This window comes from Trichosurus vulpecula, chromosome 9 (assembly GCF_011100635.1).
Source record: "Trichosurus vulpecula isolate mTriVul1 chromosome 9, mTriVul1.pri, whole genome shotgun sequence".
NCBI lineage: Eukaryota > Metazoa > Chordata > Mammalia > Diprotodontia > Phalangeridae > Trichosurus > Trichosurus vulpecula.
In genome coordinates, this window is record NC_050581.1 from 122,121,062 (window position 1) to 122,139,259 (window position 18,198).

Sequence of the window (18,198 nt, forward strand, 5' to 3'; positions counted from 1 at the left end):
ACCTAGCCCCGTCCTCCCTTTCCGGTCTTCTTACACCTTACTCCCCCACCTCATTCTCTTGGGTCTGGCGACCCTGGCCTCCTGGCCATCCCACAGACCAGCCCCTCCATCTCTCAGCTGTCTGTCCCCCCATGCCTGGCATGCTGTCCCCGGCTTCCCTGGCTTCCTTTAAATTCCAGCTAAAATCTCGCCTTTTAATTGTAGCACCTTCCCTCTCTTAATCATTTCCTATTTACCCTGGACATAGCTTGTTTGTACATATCTGTTTGTTTGTTTTCTCCTCCACTGTGAGCTCCTTGAGGACAGGAGACATCTCCTTGCCTCTTTTTGTATCATCAGTGCTTAACATAGTGCCTGGCGCATAGTAGGTGTTTATTGATCAATTGAACAATCAGGATCTGCCTTCTCAAAGTACCCCAGAGCCCCCTTGGCATCTCTTCCTTGACCTGTCCCCTCACCCACACCTCCTCTTGCTTGACCAGCATTGTGATTGTCTCATACAAACTTTTCCCATGTGGGGAGACTGGAGCCCAGAGACGTTAAATGATTTGCACGTGGTCAGACGAGCTGCAGTATCTCCTACTCGTCAAGTTGATTTTTAAATCCAAGATAAGATTACATTTACCCCTACTGAATGTCATCTTATTATTAGCCCAGGGTGCCCAGATCACCAAGGGTCCACGGATAGAACTTGAACTTGAATAGGAAAAAAATGACTAACTTCTAACCGAGATTTACTATTTACTTCAGTTATTTAAAAACATTATTCCAAGGTGTCTGTAGCCTTTGCCAGATTGCCAAAGGGGTCTGTTATGCAAAAAAACAAACAAATAAACAAAAAAACCCAAAGGTTAAGGACCTTTGGACTAGACTCTGCCCTCTGCTCTAGCCTGCCAGGCTCTTTCTGGATCCTGACTCTGTCATTCAGAATACTAGCTATCCCTCCCAGCTTTGTGTCCTGCTGAGCATGCCCTTCTATGCCTTTCTCCAAGTCATTGCTGCCCAACAGAGATCCCTGTGCCCCCCCACTGGAGACCCCCTGCCAAGCTGACATTGAATAATGTCGGGCAGCCTGCCTGAGACTCTTTCCCTCTTGCCTAGAACAGGCCCATGAGCCCTGTTGCCTATGGCCGAACTTTGTTCTCATCATCTGTTCCCTCTAGGGGCATCTTCACTCCCTCCAGGTAAAACAAGGGAACTTGTGCCCGGTGCCACACGTTTTACTGAGGCTCATCTGGTTTGTGCCCCTGCAGCGGGGACCCAGACAAACCAGAGTAAGAGTTAATATCAGAATCATTCAACTTATAAAAATAAGAAAAGTTGCTATAACTTTGTCCCATAGCCTTGGGGTTAGAGTCCCAGCAGAGATGAGCCACGTCCCTCCTGCTTCCTGGCCTTGTTTTGCCTTGGTTTACCCCCCTTAAAGTGCCTCCCCAAACAAGGGTGGAAGAGGGGCCCACCCATCCCACAATGCAGCCAATAACACGGAGGCCCTGAGAGAGGGAATGAGTCCCCTGGACAGTGTCACCCCCCACCCCTGCTGAGAATACTGATGCCGTCATAGGAAACTCAGTGCCTCCTCTCTCCTGTCCCCCCTCCCCCCGATGGCGCACCTGTCCTTTCCCGCTGGCATTTATTCCTCTCCTGGTTCCTCGTTGCTTTGCTTCACGGCTCCATCTGCATAGAACAGCTTTCCCCTCTGCTGGATAATCACTCAACAACTTTTCCATCAGCCCAGGCACAGGATGGGAGGGCTGAGCTGACCCAAGGTCCTTTCTCCTTCAAAGGACACAGCCCACGTTGGTCGCTGCTTTGGCCTGCGGGGTCTTCCCTTCCAGGTGACTGGTCCTGCCTCTGCCATTTGGAACAATGGTGCTGCCCATAAGAGGAAAAAAAAAGGAGGTTTTCCCAGATGCGAGGAGGTTCCCTATGACCCATGCATCCCTGAAATTGAGACTGGGGTCTCTGCTGAAGTCCCTCACAGTCACAGTCCCTTCCCTGTTTTCCCAGCAGCCCTCCTTCTTTGCATCCCCAGGCTTTAGCTTATGCCAAGCCCCTCGAGCCCCTTCGGCTCCCCAGAGATAGGGAAGAGGGTTTGCTGAGGTTTAGGAGAGGAAGCTGTGGTCTGTGGGGGAGGAGTGGGTTCTCTGTGCCTAGAGTAGTGTTGGCTTTGGCCTGGGGGATGTACTGTGCCTGAGAGTCTGACTGGAGGCTGGTAGAAGCAGGCTCATGGGGTCATTTTCCCCACCTTTCCCTTAAGCAAACCCATGGCTTCTCAGCATTTGGGAGCTCAAAAGCCTGCTCCCTGAGCAGGGGTGTCCCCCTTTTCCTGCCTCTCCTTTTCTCTGACCTGTCAGCTGCCTCCATCTTCCCTCCTTGGGCTCTCATGGGGTGTTGGGCCCAAGGCAGCTCCAGGATGCTGAGCCGAGGTGTAAATTGCATGGCAGGCTGCCTTTTCTGAGGTGAAAATGAAAAACTGGGAGGCAGCAGGGCCCCTCGGCCCAGCACGGTGGCTGCTGCCCGGCCTCGCCTGCCTCCCTTCATCTCTGCAGCAGCCACCTCAGCTGCCTGGCTCATCCTGTCAGCCTCCCCTCCCTTCTCACCCACCTCTCCTGTTCCTTCAGCAGCCGTCTCCTTGACCACACCACGGTCCCTCTCTGCCCCATCTTGCCCTCTCCCTTCTGGCCCTCCCAACACTGGACACAGCACCTGGTCTGGGGGCTGCCCTTGAGGGGGTGCATTTTGAGGTTGGGGGTGAGGGGAGGTGTTTAATTTTAACGTACCATTCCCTGTTCCCTGCTTGGCTCTCCAAGCTGTTTAATTTTAACTTGGCCACCCTTTTCTTCCTGACAAGCAGGGGCCCAGTGGCCACTGGGAGCAGGGCTGAGGGGAGATGCCATGGGGGTAGGATAATAATGGCGTGCTGCATTTGTGAAGCAACCTCCCTGCCGCGGTGTCTCAGAGCACTTTGCATGTGTCACACAGAGGGTCTGTCTAGGGATGCCCAGGCACGCACCCCCACATATATGCATGTGTGTGTTTGTACATTTCTTAGCGTGCTGGATAGATATGGGGGTGTGTATATAGCAGGGTCTGTCTATATAATTAAAAATAAATATGCATCGCTTCACCCACCACTGAAATGCCACCACCCTTGGGTAGGGTGCAACAGCTGTTTACCAGCTGGATGCTTGTGCTGCCCGGGAACTCCAGCCACGGTAGTGACAGAGGAGAGGGAAGAGGACAGGGTGGGCAGGGCCACAGGCCCCACCATCCTTTTCCTAAGCAGATCCTTGATCGGGCCTCCTCCTGCTCCAAGACGTGATGGGAGGAAGACCAACTTAGCATCATTCACAGCATGAAGACTTTCCTAAGTTTGGAGTGGGTAGGGGAGGGGGAGTGTGTCCTTCCTTGAACTGCTGACCCAGCTGCCTGTGGCTGGCTGCCCTCTTCCTCCAGCACACCTTGAAAAAGAGGCTCAGCACCCTTCTATCTCAGGGCCCCAGAGAGCTTTCCAGGTATGTGGACATGGCCCTGACTTCTCCCTCTCTGTCATCCTCCTGCCCTTCCTTTGGGGCTTGTAAGGCTCCTGCGTCCAGCTCATAGCACCCTGTGCCCTCGATGGGATCTGTTCCAGGGCCTAGCCAGCAATCTGGAAGGAAGCAAGAACCTTGCAACAGAATTGTTTGTCACCAAGGGAGGCTTGATTTGCCTGCTACCTTCCGAGGCCCAGTGACCCGCCCTGCTTCCAGGTCCCTGAGTATTGCTGCCCCAGGCAGCTCTGTAGGCGGTTAGTAGAGATAGACTCCAGCCTTAGCACCACCTTCTGATGGGGTCTGACCACTTCAACAGCTCCATAGGCTACAGCCAGCACCGTAACTCATTCTCCTCATCCTTCCTGCCTAAGACTTAGAGCCACATTCTCAGATCCTCCCCCTCCCCACCCCCACCAAGGCTGAAGGTGCCAGCTTATAGACAGCCTCTTTCCTCCCTCTTGGCTCTCTTCTCCCATTAGCTCAGGTGGGAGGTGAGGACCGTTCTCTTTTCTCTCTTAACTCTCATTGTGTCTAAGGGTTTTAATGATCATTTCTGTGCAGACGATTCTCAGATGTATATACCCAGCTCTCCTCTCTCCTGAGCGCCAGTTTGCATTGCCCAGTGGATGCCCCATCAACATCTCAAACTCAGTATGTCCAAACAGTCCCTTCCCTCCAAACTTCCCTGACCACATCAGGGCACCACCGTCCTTCCAGGTTTGCAACCTCAGCGTCATCCTCGGTGTCATCCTTGTCTCCTCTCATTCCCCCTCCCCTGACACGTGCAGTTAGGTTGCCGAATCTCATCTCCTACTCCACAGCATCTCCTGGATCTGAAGCCTTCCACTCCCTGGTGCAGGCCCCCCGTCCCCCCACCTCTCCTCTAGACTGATCAGTCACCCTGCCTCAGGTCTCTCCCCACACCAGTCTATCCTTCACAGTGATTTTTCTAAAGCCTGGGTCTTACTGCCTGCTCCCTGTTAACTCGAGGATCAAATGTATGATCCTCTGGGATTTAAAGTTCTTTACAACTCAGCCCCTTCTTGTCTTTCCAGTCTCCCAGCCTCTTATTACCCTCCACACACATTGCGGTCCGGCCGACTTGCTCTTCCTCACGTGACATTCCACGAGTGCTTTTGGATGCAGACTTTCCCTCATCCCTGGAGTGCCCCCCTTCCCTGCCTCCCCCACTCAGTCCCTGGATTGCCCCAAGATTCTGCTCAGATTCTACCTTCTCCAGGAGGCTTTTTCCCAGTCATTGCTGTCCCCTGCCCCCAGCTGCAGGTGCCTTGCTTTCTAAGATGACCCTCCCCTGCTCTTGTCCGTCCCTAGTGATGCGAGCACTGTCTCCTTCATTAGAATGGGAGCCCCTTGAAGGCAAGGGCTGTGTTTGCCTTTCTTCATATCCCCAAACGCTTAGGTATCTGTCAATGTAGTATAGCATAAGTGCTTAATTAATGCTTGTTGACCAATTAGTCAATTGATTGACGACCCAGAAAGAGATCTCTCTTCTGGTGTTCCTCCAAGTTCTAGTAGAACACACTGCCCCTGTATCCCCTGAACTCTCCCCCGCCACCGTACACAGAGGTCCCTGTCCCCATGCCATAGCACTGCATGCTGGGAAAAGCAGGCTCTCTAAGCTGTGGACCCCAAGCCCATCGCCTTCCTTCTGCCTCCTGCCCCCTAGCAGCAGGAGCACCAGCCTCTCCCTCCATTTTAGGTCTTTGGCTCATCTGTAAGGCTTCCCTGTGGATGACCGTGGGCCAATGGCCAGGCCCAAGCAGGATGCTGGAATACCCCCACACCCTCTCTTGAAGACCAGGACATTTGTCCAGCCCCTCGTTCCCTTTGGAATAGATGCTCTCTCTCATCCAGCCTGGCTCTGGGGAGATTTTCAGGGGAAAGGGCCAGTAGATGAGGGGGTACATTGTGTCCCCTTTTGCCTTCACCTTCCTCCTGTCCCCCTGGGGCTGGTACCCAGAAAGAACAAGTGTCTTTGACATCTCTTCCTCTCCTTCCCCTGAAGTGTAAATTTTAACAGGACCTGGCTTGTGTTTTAATGACTTCAGTTGAGCCGCAAATGAAATTTTAATTAGTTTGGTGCCACACTCTGACAAGCAGCTCCCTGGGCAGAGTAAGGAGCAGCACCGGTGTCGGGGTGGCTCTGGGCAGGAAGGGAAGGCTTCTCCAGGGCCCCTTTGTGGGGTGGGACAGTCTGGAGGCAGAGATGCCTGAACAGAGGGGGGTGGGGGCAGGAGAGCAGAGGCTCCCTGTGTGTGATGCCTGAAAGAATCCAGAGGGAAGGGGAGGGGAGAGAGGCTGAGCCTGGGCCTGCCAGACCTTCGTTTTTTCTCTCTTCTCTGTTCCTCTGTTCTCCCTGATGGTTTTGAGATGGAAGCCACGGGAAGGATAGAAGATGCTGTTTCCATGGCAACAGAGCTGTCCATAGCCAACAACTTCAGAGCCCGGGCTCTCCCAGGGAGGCAGATGTGCAGAGCAGCCACAAAATTGCCCCCCACTTGCTGGCAAGGGGTTGAGGAAGAACAGGTGGCATAGGGTCACTCGGGGGGAGGTAACCTGATGTAGGACCCTGTGAGAGGGGACACAGGCTAACAGAAGGTTAGGTTTCCTTCTTGTCTGCAAAGCATTCTGAAAAGTGGAATAGTCTGAAGTTGGGGAAGGTACTGGGGGGGCGGGTATATAGGAAACCTGGCGAGCTGGAGCTTCAGCCTCTAAGACTGTCCCGAAGCCCCTAGCCTGATCAGTGGGCCTTACATGGCCTTTTGAAGGATTAGCACCATCACGCCAGCTCTGTCTCAGGCTCCAGCTGCGGGGCGGCCTTGCCCACTGCTGCCCTTTGCACCAGCTGGAGGCCCAGGGCTGAGCCAGAGATGCTGAGAAGGTCAGTCATTAACTGGACCCCAGGGGGTCAGCCAGGCCTGTTTTCTTTGTCCCACCCGCCTCCACTGTGGCCTCCTGATGAGGCAAGAGCCAAGCCATCATTCAACTCTCTTCTCCATTCTCTCGTTCTCTGAGCAGGGCTTCCACAGCAGGTCCTGAACTCCTCTCTCCAGGGAGAGGCAGCAGTGCCCAGAATCCCCATCAAGAAGAAAAGGGTAAAGACTAGTGCCTGAGAAAGGTGGTTTCCTTTCCCCCCATTCCCCAGTGCCAGAGGCCTGGGTGATTCCTTCTCTGGGCAGTTTTCCGATTGTCCTATGTGTGGACTCCTCCTGATTCCTGACGTTGCTGTGTTAGGATCAGGAGCTGTGACCTCTGTGCTTCAGCCCTCAGGGGGCTCAGGGAGCCTTCTCCCAAGGGCCCAGGCAAGACTCCATAGAACAACAGGCTGCAAAGGACCCTGCACCCAGCCTTGTTATGCCTGATCAGTTTTCTGATGTGAAAGGGTTTGAGGAAGTGATCAAAGCTTCCCTCCTTTCTCCCTGGAAAAGGAGAGATCCACCTGTGTTCTCTTCTCCCTTGCCCCTGACCCCAAGGTGAAAAGGGGAGTCATGCGGGTGCCCTTTTCTCCTGGGTGATCCCTCTCTTGTAGCATCTCAGTGGAAAGAGGGCTCGTTTGGGAGCTGGAAGTGAGCGCTGGCCGCTAAAAATAGCCCTGTTGTGAAGCTTGGCGTGTGAGCTTGACAGCGGCGAGGCCTGCACAGTAATCTTCTCTGCGATCCAGAGGGTAATTGTACTCCAGAGCAGGAAGAGGCTTGGCTTGGAGCCCTCTTCCCCAGGCCACCCTCCGGATTGCTCTTGCCCCTCCAGCCAGAGGTTGGCCTGGCCCAGGCCGCTTTCATGGAATGGGCAGAGGAGAGCAGCCTTCCCCCCACAGTCTGGTTGGGAAAGTGAGCCCAGGGGCTGGAGGAGTGTGTGAGGTGGGCAGCCTTGAAGCTCAGACCCCCAAGCCTGGCTCCCTCTCTCGCCGGCTGTTCTCCCATCCCACCAACCTCAGCTCCTTCAGAGGGCTAGGCAGCCATGGCCCTGATCCCAGGTGTGGGGAGGAAGAGGAGGAGGGACCTATTTGTTTCCTGTCTTTGGCTGTTGGCTCAGCTTCGGAAGATGTAGGCTAGCTAACTTGGACCCACTTAGCCTACTCCTAGCCCTTCCCTCCACAAAGTCACACCTGGGGCCAAGTCTTCTTTCTGAGCCTCTTTCTGGTGTCTCTCTGTGAGAGGGACAAGACCTTGAGGGCCTACAGCTCATGGGCACTGTTCCTGCCAATGCCAAGCAGTGCCCAGAGGGGAGCAGAGGCAGTGCCAGAGAATCTTTCTGAGCTGGTAGTAACCTGCAAGGTGTGGGTGCTGCTGGCTGGAGGTCACAGAGGTCACTGGGAATGGGGGCCTAACTCACGATGGGGATCCCTGGCTTCTGGAACCTCTCACCTGCCTGGCCTCCTTCTGGCTCCTGGACTGGCCCATAGAGAGGTGGGGGAAACATCAGGGTTAGGGTGGCTGCCTGGCAGGCCCAGCCAAATCCCTCGCTTTTGGAACTTGTATGATTGGGGATCTGGAGGGCCCTTAGAGAGGACATCTCTACCAACTCCTTAATTATAAAGGAGAGATTGAGCCCCATGGTGGGGCAGGCACCTGCCAGAGTCAGTCCAGGAGTAAGGGACAAATCCCAAGCCCAGACCCCACATCTTTCTGGCCCGCATTTTTTCCTCTTTATCATACACTTAACAACTGTTCAATAAATAAATGAAAGAACCAAAAAAGAGGTTGATGGAGGAAACCAAACTGGCTTTTTGCAGGTTGGGTTTTTTTTTTAAGTATTAAATCACAACAGTAACAAAACTTTTCCTGCTTGTCCATATCCCCTTCAAACCTTTGCTTCGCTCTGTCCAGTCCGTTTTTAGGTGTCTCACTGACGCTCTTCATTTCTCCTCTTTTTTGCATCATTTTTATTACCTACCAACTCCCACCCTACCTTCACACCCAGATAGAAGTTCCTTCCTTGGCACAAGTAAGGACTGTCCACAAAATAAACCACCCCCACTGGTTATCCCTGCCAAGGGACATCTCTTTCTGTACCCCTAGGCCATCACTTCTCCCCATGCTTTGTAGCCCCATGGGCCACACCATCCCCTCCTGCAGGCTGGTGCTGTGGGCATCTCACACTGCCTTTCTCTTCTTCTTGCCCAAGGAGCGGAAGCTGTGTGCCCATCCCCGGCTGGAGATCTACCAGCAGGACCAGATCCACTTTGTGTGCCCACTGGCGAGACAGGGAGACTTCTATGTGCCTGAGGTGAAGGAGACGGAACGCAAAAGCCGAGCAACCGCTGAGGCTGATGACACCCAAACCGATGTCACAGGTACCCTGTGGAGGGGGCGTGATGCGGGGAGAGGAGCTGCTCCTTCCCTGCCTCAGTTAACACTGCGTGGGTCCCCAGCTGTGCGCTGAGCACTCTAGGGGATATGGAGGAAGGGGTAGACATAGTGTTGGCCCTTGGAGACCTTCTGCTCCAATTGGGAAGACAAGACAGACAGCTGATACGCATGCTGAATTCTAAAACACTGTCAGCCATACATTGACAAGCGTAGATGAACACTCGCTGCCTACGAGCACAGTGTCAAGGTAGATACTGTCTGGGCACCCTCGATCAGAGAGAGCTTCCCGTTAAAGGTACATTTGAGATGCATTGGGGCATAAGTTGGCAAGGAAATAGGGCTCCATCACCTTAAGGGGTCAGATGAAAGGTTAGTTTTCCTCCCCATTGGGCCCTCACCCTTTGGCCTCCGAGGGCCCAAATCAGTTAAGGAGGTAGGTGTTTGACTTCTAGATGTGGGAATGGAGAGAGGAGATCATGTCCTGGGTGCTGGGGGTCCAGGGCAGGGAACAAACTCCATCCAGAAAGTCTGCGATGGCAACACCAAGGGGCGTGCTGGAAACTGCTCATACTGACTGGCTTTAGGATAGTGGTTGTTACATGTGCATCATGAGCATTTCCATCTCAGAAACTGGCCGTCGCTAGACTTACGAAAAGGATGGAGGAGAGATAATAATATTGCAGACTGAACTTAAAAAGGTGTCTTGAATTTTCAGAAAGCCAGCACCTGCTTGCACCCCTGCTGTATGTGGGGCTCATGCCCCTAGGCAACTTAGGAAAACAGCCAGGCATCACTTAGTTGGGGGAGGAAGGGAGGAGGAGGCCTGACAGAGCCTCTTAGCTGCTCAAGGGCACCTAATAGACCCAAGGGACTAGACCAGAAGGTCACCTCTCCCTCACCCCAGTCCTTAGTACAGGCTGGGGAGTGACCTCTTGACCTGGACAAGGTGGGAAATTTGCTTTGCCAATCCCAAGTAGACCCAAGGGGGCTGCCCCTAAGCAGTTCATGTGGTGACCTGTGAGAGGTCACATCTAACTGGAGTTTAGAGGAAGGGGGAGGTGTGGGGTGGAGAAGACTTAGGCAACTGCCTTAGGGACGAAAAAGTTTCTCTGTACCCACCGTTTTCTCCCCAACCACCACCACCATTGTCCTATTTCTGTAGTTTGGCTCCTCAGCTGTCAAGGTCACTGGGGAAAGTAGGGGAGAGTGTGTATAAGGCGGGGTGCAGAGAGGCAGTGTCTTGCTCCCCAGGGGACTGTGTCTAACACAATTAAGTTCATCTGCCACTTAATTACCTCCCTGGGGCACAGCCCAGGCCAGCAGTGCCCTCAAACCAGCCTCACATTCCTTGGTGCTCCCACTGTGGGCACAGGACATGGCACAAGGTCAGAGTAGACCTCAGGATAGGAGCGGATAAGGAGAGGCCGGGGTGAGTCGAGAGCTTCCAGTCTCACCCACCCCCACCCTAGTCCTTCCTCTCTGAAACATAGCCTGCCAGTGATCTTGAGGGCCTGCCTGGCACCCTGATCCTTCCTCTGCCCTCCCCCCTCCAGCTGGCTGCAGCCCCCAGGCTCCCTCAAGGGCAGGGCCATGCCTGCACCACCACCCCCAGCCTGTTGTCAGCCCTCCTACCCTCTCCTTCCCTTCCCCCATTTCTCCCAGGCCCCCTGGCATAGAGGGCAATTGGGCTTGCCCCTCACTGACATGGTCCATCCTGCCCACCCCTGGGCGGGATCTAGATCTCCCGACTTCCAGGTGCATGCCACTCACACAGCAATGTGAGATGGGTGCCTGGCTTGCCTGCAGCTCAGCCTGCCCCTGCCTGTCTCTCCCCATGGCTGGGACGCAGGAGGTGAAAGGGGGTGATTAGCTGGCTCTTGACTGCTATTACATTGATGTATTATTTAGTACCAGGAGAGGAGATGAATATTTGATTGCACATTAAGCTGGCTGCCAGGAGGGAGCCTGGCTATGGGGTTAGGGGTTGAATAGTGACCATTATGTTTCCCCAGTAGTAGCTGGAACCCTGGCAGTTTGGATACCGGCCTGCCAGGCTTCCTACCTGGCTGAGAAGGTGGAGGGAGAAGGCTTTCTGTGTTCCCTCTGGGGGCTGAGCTGCTTAAATACTACTTGGTCAGGGGAGATAGTGGGAAGTTTGGTTCTATCTGCCTAGTGTCCTGAGGAGACAAGCCCGTGATTCAGAACGGGAAGGGAATGGGCCCCACTGCTTCTGAATGAAATATTGAGGTAGACGGTCCCTTGGCGTGATGAGGCAGGACCCAAGAGGGCTGGCCATCCAGACAGCTGAAACAATATGCCGAGTTGGGGGGGCCAGGATGGGTTAGGACAGGGACTTCACTTTTGCCATGTCCCTCCCCGGTGTCCACCCTGAAAACTAAGGCCAAGAAGAAGTAAGCTGAGTAGCAGCGCTCCATGAGAGGTGGCTCTTCCTCCTTTCCTGACCCTCCAGGCTCAGCTAGGAAGAGTAACCCTAAAGACTACTTAAGCTATCTGCAGTACATCTGTCTGCATCTGTCTGTCCCTAGCCTCCATCAGTGAAGGGTAGTACAGAGGCCTGGCAATGGGGACATTTGTCAGGGAGCTCAAAGCACCCCCTTCCCATTAATCCATTCATCCTTATGGGAGTGAGGCCTGAGAATCAGACCCATCTGGACTCTTGCCGGCTGCCACTCGCCGTTGCTGTGGGGTTCATGTTTCACGATGTGCACCAGGAGGAGGAAATAGAGTCCCTGCTTCCTACCCATTTCTTTGTGAGTGCCTTCCTCCTTGGCAGACAGGAAGGAAGGCGACCCTACAGGCTGAGGACCACTTTGGTGCAAGCTCTCTTGTGGCCAGGGCAGGACATAAGCTGAGACTTGTAGCATTCCCCTCAAGAGTGCCATCCTGATGGGGAAGGCAGAAAAGACATAGGCTTCAGTGACTGCGTGGGAAGCTGTGCTCTGACCTCTCCCTCCCAAAGGGTCTCCTCCTTCAGGAGCCAGCCGAGGCAGAGCTGACCCTGCCGGCACTCCGAGAATGCCCTCTTACTTGCCTGAGATCTTCCAAGTCTGGGTGTGGGGCAGAAGGTGGGGGTGGATGTGAAAAATGGGCATCTGGGTGGCTGCCAGCTTCCCCTGGCACCCAGATCCCAGGAGAGCCCGTGTGGAGGGAGCGACATGACAGTTTAATAAGGCTGGAGAACACTGCTCCTCCTCCTCCCCCTCTCCCCCTCCTCTGCCTCTCCAAATGCTCAGTCTCCTTTGGTCTGCAGCCCTGAGAAGAGTTCAGTAGCTACTCCAGCTCTGCTGGCCCCCAGGGGCGCTAATTATTATTTAAAGAGACATGTGTTGCTGCTGATGAGCGGGTGTCCTGCCTCAGGGCTGAGGAAGATTGTCTTCTGATCTCCGGGCCCCTGGGATGGGAGTGGGGGGTAGGGGGTGACCAGCAGGAGAGGAGGTGCGTCCACACAAGGGAAGTGACCAGGCAGGCTCCGTAGGGCATACAGAGCCTTCCAGCCTCTGCCCCTACCACGTTTCTGGCCTCTCTATCTCTAGTTCCATCTCCCTGGGGCACTGCTAGCCTGGGGGGTAATCCACTGGCACCCCTAGAGGCAGGGGAAAATGTAAGCACACAGATGCATTAGGTCCACTAAGAGCCCCGAGGCTGTTCTCTCTTCTTTGCGATTCGGCACTATCACCACAGGATGTCTGTCTGGTATCTTCAAGTTGCTGGGGCCTCAAAATGGCAAAGACACTCATTTTGTGTGGTCATTCAGCATATGCCATTGGTTTTTGAGCCCAACCCTGTAGCATTCCAAAAAAAGCAATAGGATCCCAAGCCAGCAGCTAACCTAACCCTAATTCTGACCCTCTGTTGAGCTCCACGGGGTGCCCCATCCCATTATCCTGCCCCAATTGCCAGACAGATCTACCGCAGAGCTCCAACCTATACCAACCAAAAATTCAAGACCAGCCCGAAATTCAGAGCTTTTACCCCCCCCCTCCCCCCCTGCCCAGCAGCACTTGGGCTCTGGGCTCTGTCACCATCACCATGGAGACGGGGAACCAGGGAAGCATCGTGCTCACTGAACACGGCTAACCTCTCACCTCCCCAGTGCTACCACACCTGGGCCAGGCTGGGGTGGGGGTGAAGAGAGGACTCCCCTGTCCCCCTTGTCTCTCTGCCTGTGCAAGACCAATGCTGGGGGCAGTAGCTTTCCCCTTCCCCTTCCTGTTTTCCCCTTTCATCAAATAACCTTCCCCACGAAAGGGAAAGACGGCCAGTTTTAAGACAAGGGAGCATGATAAAGTGTTTAAGACTGGGAGTGAGATGTGTGGATGTGGGGAGCTCTCCTTCCCACACCTCCTTCAGCACCATTAGCCAGGGCCCCTTAGCCCTCCCCTCCTCTCCCTCATCCTCCGCATTGATCCTACCTGCTGCCTGAATGCCTATCAAGCCTTGGCGCTTAATCCTAGGGGGCAGAAAGTGGCTTTTAGAGCAATTAAACTGGGGTCTCCAGGTTGGGGGGAAGGGGAACTCTGAAAGGACCATGGCTCTTCTTGGTCTCAGCAACCCTCCCGGGGGTTTAAGAATTTAGAGGATACATTGGAGCCACTATTACTAGGGGACAGCGGCTGCTGCTGAGGCTCAAGGAGCTCCTCCTTTTAAGGACATTGACCAGCCACCACCTCGCTTCACCCAGGTCTCTCCTGCCCTAGCTCTTGAGGGACACATCCTATGCTCCTTTTGTCTCAAGTCAAGCAGAACCAAAGGGCAAAGAGTGCCCAAATCTCTCCCCACCAGTTTTCTTCCAGAGAAAAAGGCCTAGGGGGCTTCTGCCTCCATTCTGCAGCAGCCATATTCCAGCCTCTTAGGGGGCCCGTTGATTGGCAGCCCAGTTATATTCTTTCTCTGTGCCATCTTTAGCCAGGGGACATCTCTGGTTTGTTCCCTCCCTAGACCCACAGCAAAAGGACAAACGTATAGGGGGAGAAGGTGGGGACTGCTATGAGTATGCCTTTGTTCTCCCTTCCACCCCACGCTCCCCAGGGCCATAGAAAACATTAAAGCTAAGTAAGAGCCAGGTTCATCAGTGAAGAGCTGGGGGGCATAGCCGGGGCTTTGTGGGAATGCAGGGAACCATGGCTAACACCAGAGAGGTAGGCCAGTGGAGCCGAGGTCCACACTCTCCCTCCCTTCTTTTCTTCCTTCCCTCCTTCCGTCTCTTGATGGCAGGGGTGGAATACGTTGGCTGATGGTAGTGCAGAGATGGCATCTCTTTTTCATAGGCTTTGCCCAGTTCACCCCCTCCGCCTTGTACAAGATAAGCATACCCAGGAAATGAGTCCCCTGCCCTGGACACTCTGCCCAGGTGGGCTCTGTCCTGCCTTCAGGAAGCCCATGTTTTTCAGAGATACCGGCTTGGGCCATGCCCCTTGCTAACCAGCCTCTTCATTTTCCTCCTGCCCCAGGAGCTGACACACTGAGCGATACCAGCTCCGTCAGTCTGGATGCAGGACCCGGGAGCCGAGAGAACTCTGCCACCACCTCCACCATGTCTCCCGGGGTGGCAGGCCGCACCTGGGATGACACAGATAACCGGAGCGAGCACAGTTACAGCGAGTCGGGGGCTAGTGGTTCCTCCTTTGAGGAGCTCGACCTGGAGGGGGAAGGTGCCTCGGGTGACCTTCGCTTTAGCCACGAGGCTGAGCCCCCCGGGTCCAAGAGGGCCAAGGAGCCCAGCACCCCAGAGAAGGATGAGGAGTAGCTGCCCCTCCCGGCCAAGGCCTCCATCTCTCAGCCCCGCTGTCCTTGGGCTTAATCAAAGAGGAACTGATCCAGTTCATCCTTCCCCACCTCTAACCTGGCCTGCCTGGGTCTGCGTCATGCCTTTCTCCTCTAGACCCTGGACTCCAAGGGCTGGGGCCGGAGCAGCCCCGGCTGGCCCTGTGGGTCTGTAGAGTGGCTCCCTGCCCTCTCCTGACCAGGCTGGGGGGCTGTCTTACTACTCCTGCACCCTTGAGCTCTTTTCTCTGTTCTTCCTCCTCACTCCCTGGCCTGTTGTTCCCAGACAGCTGGAGGGAGCACAATCTCTTCCCTCCCATTTGCCCCTCCCTCATCAGTCTCTTTTTCAGACTTACATTGGGACTTTTAGGATCCAGAATAAAGCAGATGATTTTCGTTTCACTCAGATTCAAGCTGCAGATTTCTTTACTGGCCCAGGACCCCCTGGCAGTCACCGCCATTCATACTTTGCCAGCTCCATTAAGGTCACCAGGCAGTGGGCTGGATGGTGAGGAAATGATTCTCTCAGGGTCTCCGAGGAGTAAGGGGATGGGCTGGGTGGAAGGCAGGTACCCTTCACTGGAGCAATCCTCAGGTAGGGGCTGGGGGTCCTTGCTATTTTCTTAGGACCATGGATCCAGAGATGAAAGAGACTTCAGTGACCACTTAGTTCAACCCTCTGATTTGAGGGCGGAGGAAATTGAGGTTCACTGACGTAGCCAAGGTCACACAGCTAGGGTCACATTTGAACCCAAGTCCTCTGACTGGAGTCTCACCATTGGACCACACTGCCTGCCTTCTTTGTGTGCTCTCCATGGCCTGTAAGGGCCCTCCCTGCTCCTTTAGGCATTGCTGAGGGAAAGTCCTGGGGTAGGTGGGGAGCAGCCCTTGGAGAAGAGGCTACTAGTGACAGTACCCACTTTCTGTTCTCAGGGATGTTTTGCCTTCCAGGCCCCTCAGTCACCTTCAATGACTGGTATCAGGGACACCCTCCAGGTGACACTATGCTGCCCCTATGCTTGGGTCTAGCTGGTGTGTATATATACTTGTGAGCAGGCATTGCTCGAGGGGGCAGAGGAACAGAAGCAGATTGCCCAGATGAAGGGAAACAGGAGTCCTTCCTGGTTTGTGGGTCTCTGGAGTCACAAGTACAGAGGGGCCCTGCTCACGTTTGAACATAGGCCTTTGTCTTGGGATTTTTTCCTTTTTGCATCTTCTGTTTGTGTGTGTGTGTGTGTGTGTGTGTGTGTGGACGTGTGTGTGGACCCTTCACTCCCTTTACCCCCAGGCTTCAGCCTTGGTTCATACTGACCTCATCCACAAGTCTTACAGCAGGGAGTGGCTGCTGGAAGCCAGGAGAAGCAGGGAAGAACCACAGCCAGCAAAGTAGGAGCTGCAGTTTAACCTGACAGGTCTTGGGGGGTTTCATCCCACCGCTGCCTTGAATTTTTTGTTTTATTTTAAGTGATGTCAGGATGTATTTAATAGTGTTGGCCTTGGAGTTAGAAAAACCTGGGTTCAAATCCTGCCTCAAGACGCTACCCAACATTAACCAGTCATGTAACCTCTCTGTGCTTCAGTTTCCACATCTATAAAATGAGGGGTTGTACTCCACAGCCTCGAAGGTCCCTTCAGACCGTAAGTCTATGATCCTGTGACTTACGGAAGCAGTCAGGAAATTGAGCTGAATAAACCTGCACTTTCAGTGGCCCCTGAATCAACATGTGGGTGCCTCCACATGTGACGGGCATTTAGCTTGTCATCCTACAGGGTCAGATCTTGGTGTGCCCAGCAGCATGTCTGTGTGCCTGTTGGTATGTCTGTAAGGGCCAAGTGCATAATGGGGGGTGGGGGCCTGTATCCATTAGCCCATGTCTGTGAGGGTAGTGTTTGATCTCCCTGATGGTATGAAGAGGGGGACGGCCCAGGAGAGGGCAATGACCCCTGCTCCACCAAGCCCCCTGTGCCCCCACCTGCCTGATGCCTTTTGGTATGGCATCAGGCATGAGAGCAGCTACAGCTCCTGGTGCTGAGGTGGGAGGCCTGGAGAAGATTGGTGTGCAGGGAAGAAGAGAGTCAAGAGCCACTTCTCAGAGCTGTCCTATCCTCCCTCAGCTTACCACCAATCCCAACATTACTTCCTTCTTTCTACTGCCACAGGAGCTGCCTCTTATAGGTTAACCCCACACCTGATGAAAACTGGATGTAGGGCTTCCTCTCAGAATCCCTCCACAGAATCACATCTCAGAGTGGGAAGGGACCCGCAGAATGTATTTAATCAAACCCAAACCTGAACGGAAATCTTTGTGGCAATTGGTCATCCAGCCTTTGGATACCTCCAGTGATGGGGAACTCATTACCTTATGAGACAATTCAGGACACTTTTATATCACTCTTAAGTGTCTTTTTAAAAAAAAAAACTTACATGTAATGGAAATTTGTGTCCCTGAAACTTCCACTCGATTCCACCCTTGAGTCAAGCAGAATATGTCTAATCTCTACCACGTGAAAACCCGTGTTCCTCCTCTACACCTTCCTACCTTACCCTCATCCGAAGGCTAGTCTGCCTCCCATCTTCTGGGAAACCTGGATCCCCAATTTCGGGGCTGGAGAGTGAAAGTGGAAGAAAAAGGTGAGAGAGTTGATTCCCCCACTACCTCCCATTCCCACCCCAGGCCTGGACAAGGATGGAGTAGTGATGTCTGAATGGAGAAAGCCACCTGCTGGTGGAGGAATGTTCACTGACAGGAGAGAAATATCGATGCTGCTTCCTGCCCTTTGATTCACACACATACACACATGTGCAGCCACGTACATACATGTACAAATGCAGACACTGGTACAATACAGATGTAGGCACATTCACTGCCTCTCCACCATGGTGCCTTGTGAGTAGGAAGAGGTAATATTTTACACTGAGTGTCTCAAGCACTTTGACATGCATTATCTCAAGTACCAGTCACGTCTCAGGGAGGGACAGACTGTCAGAACTAGTCAAAGAAGAGGGTTCTGAACATGTTTTAATACACAAATGTGCAGCCACTCTTGCAGATAAAAAATAGTTCCACAAACTGACAAAGGGACCCCGAGCTCCATATACCCTTATGAAGCCTCAGGCATCTTCCTACCTGTATCCACTACTGCTGCTCACCCTCCCAGTGAAGAAAAGGAAAAAAAAAAGGGAATGGGGCGGGGGAAGGGAAGGGAGTGACCTAAACGCCATCAGTTGCTCTCAAAGTATCAGCTTGGCCTCCCTCTTCAGGGAGAAATGAATACCATTTGACAGGAGGGACAGAGGCCATCAGCACTGAGGGTCAGAGGAGGAATTATCCTGGATCCAGGGGACGGAAAGTGGCTAGTCTAGGCTTTGGGAAGGGTCCAGACTGAGGAGAGGGGCAGTCCGGAAAAAGGCTGGCCTGGGGTAGAGGCCAGGAGACGGATGGTCCTTGGGAAGGGTCCGGAAGACGTGCACTGAGGCTAGGTTAGCTCAGAGTTCAGCACCTTGGCCCGGACAGCTCCGGGGCTTGGCGGTCTGGAGTGGGCAGCTG

General features: G+C 53.9%; 1 protein-coding gene across 4 annotated transcripts in view; it reads left to right on the forward strand.

The window, feature by feature from the left end:
- TEX264 (testis expressed 264, ER-phagy receptor) overlaps positions 1-15,058 on the forward strand; it is a 40,755-nt gene extending 25,697 nt beyond the window's left edge. For all 4 annotated transcript variants that reach the window (XM_036738856.1, XM_036738854.1, XM_036738853.1 and 1 more), the window contains 2 exons: positions 8,682-8,850; positions 14,338-15,058. In XM_036738856.1, the coding sequence (XP_036594751.1) occupies positions 8,682-8,850; positions 14,338-14,633 (465 nt within the window). In that variant the 3' untranslated portion in view covers positions 14,634-15,058. The remainder of the gene's footprint in view (positions 1-8,681; positions 8,851-14,337) is intronic.
- The last annotated feature ends 3,140 nt before the right edge of the window (positions 15,059-18,198 follow it).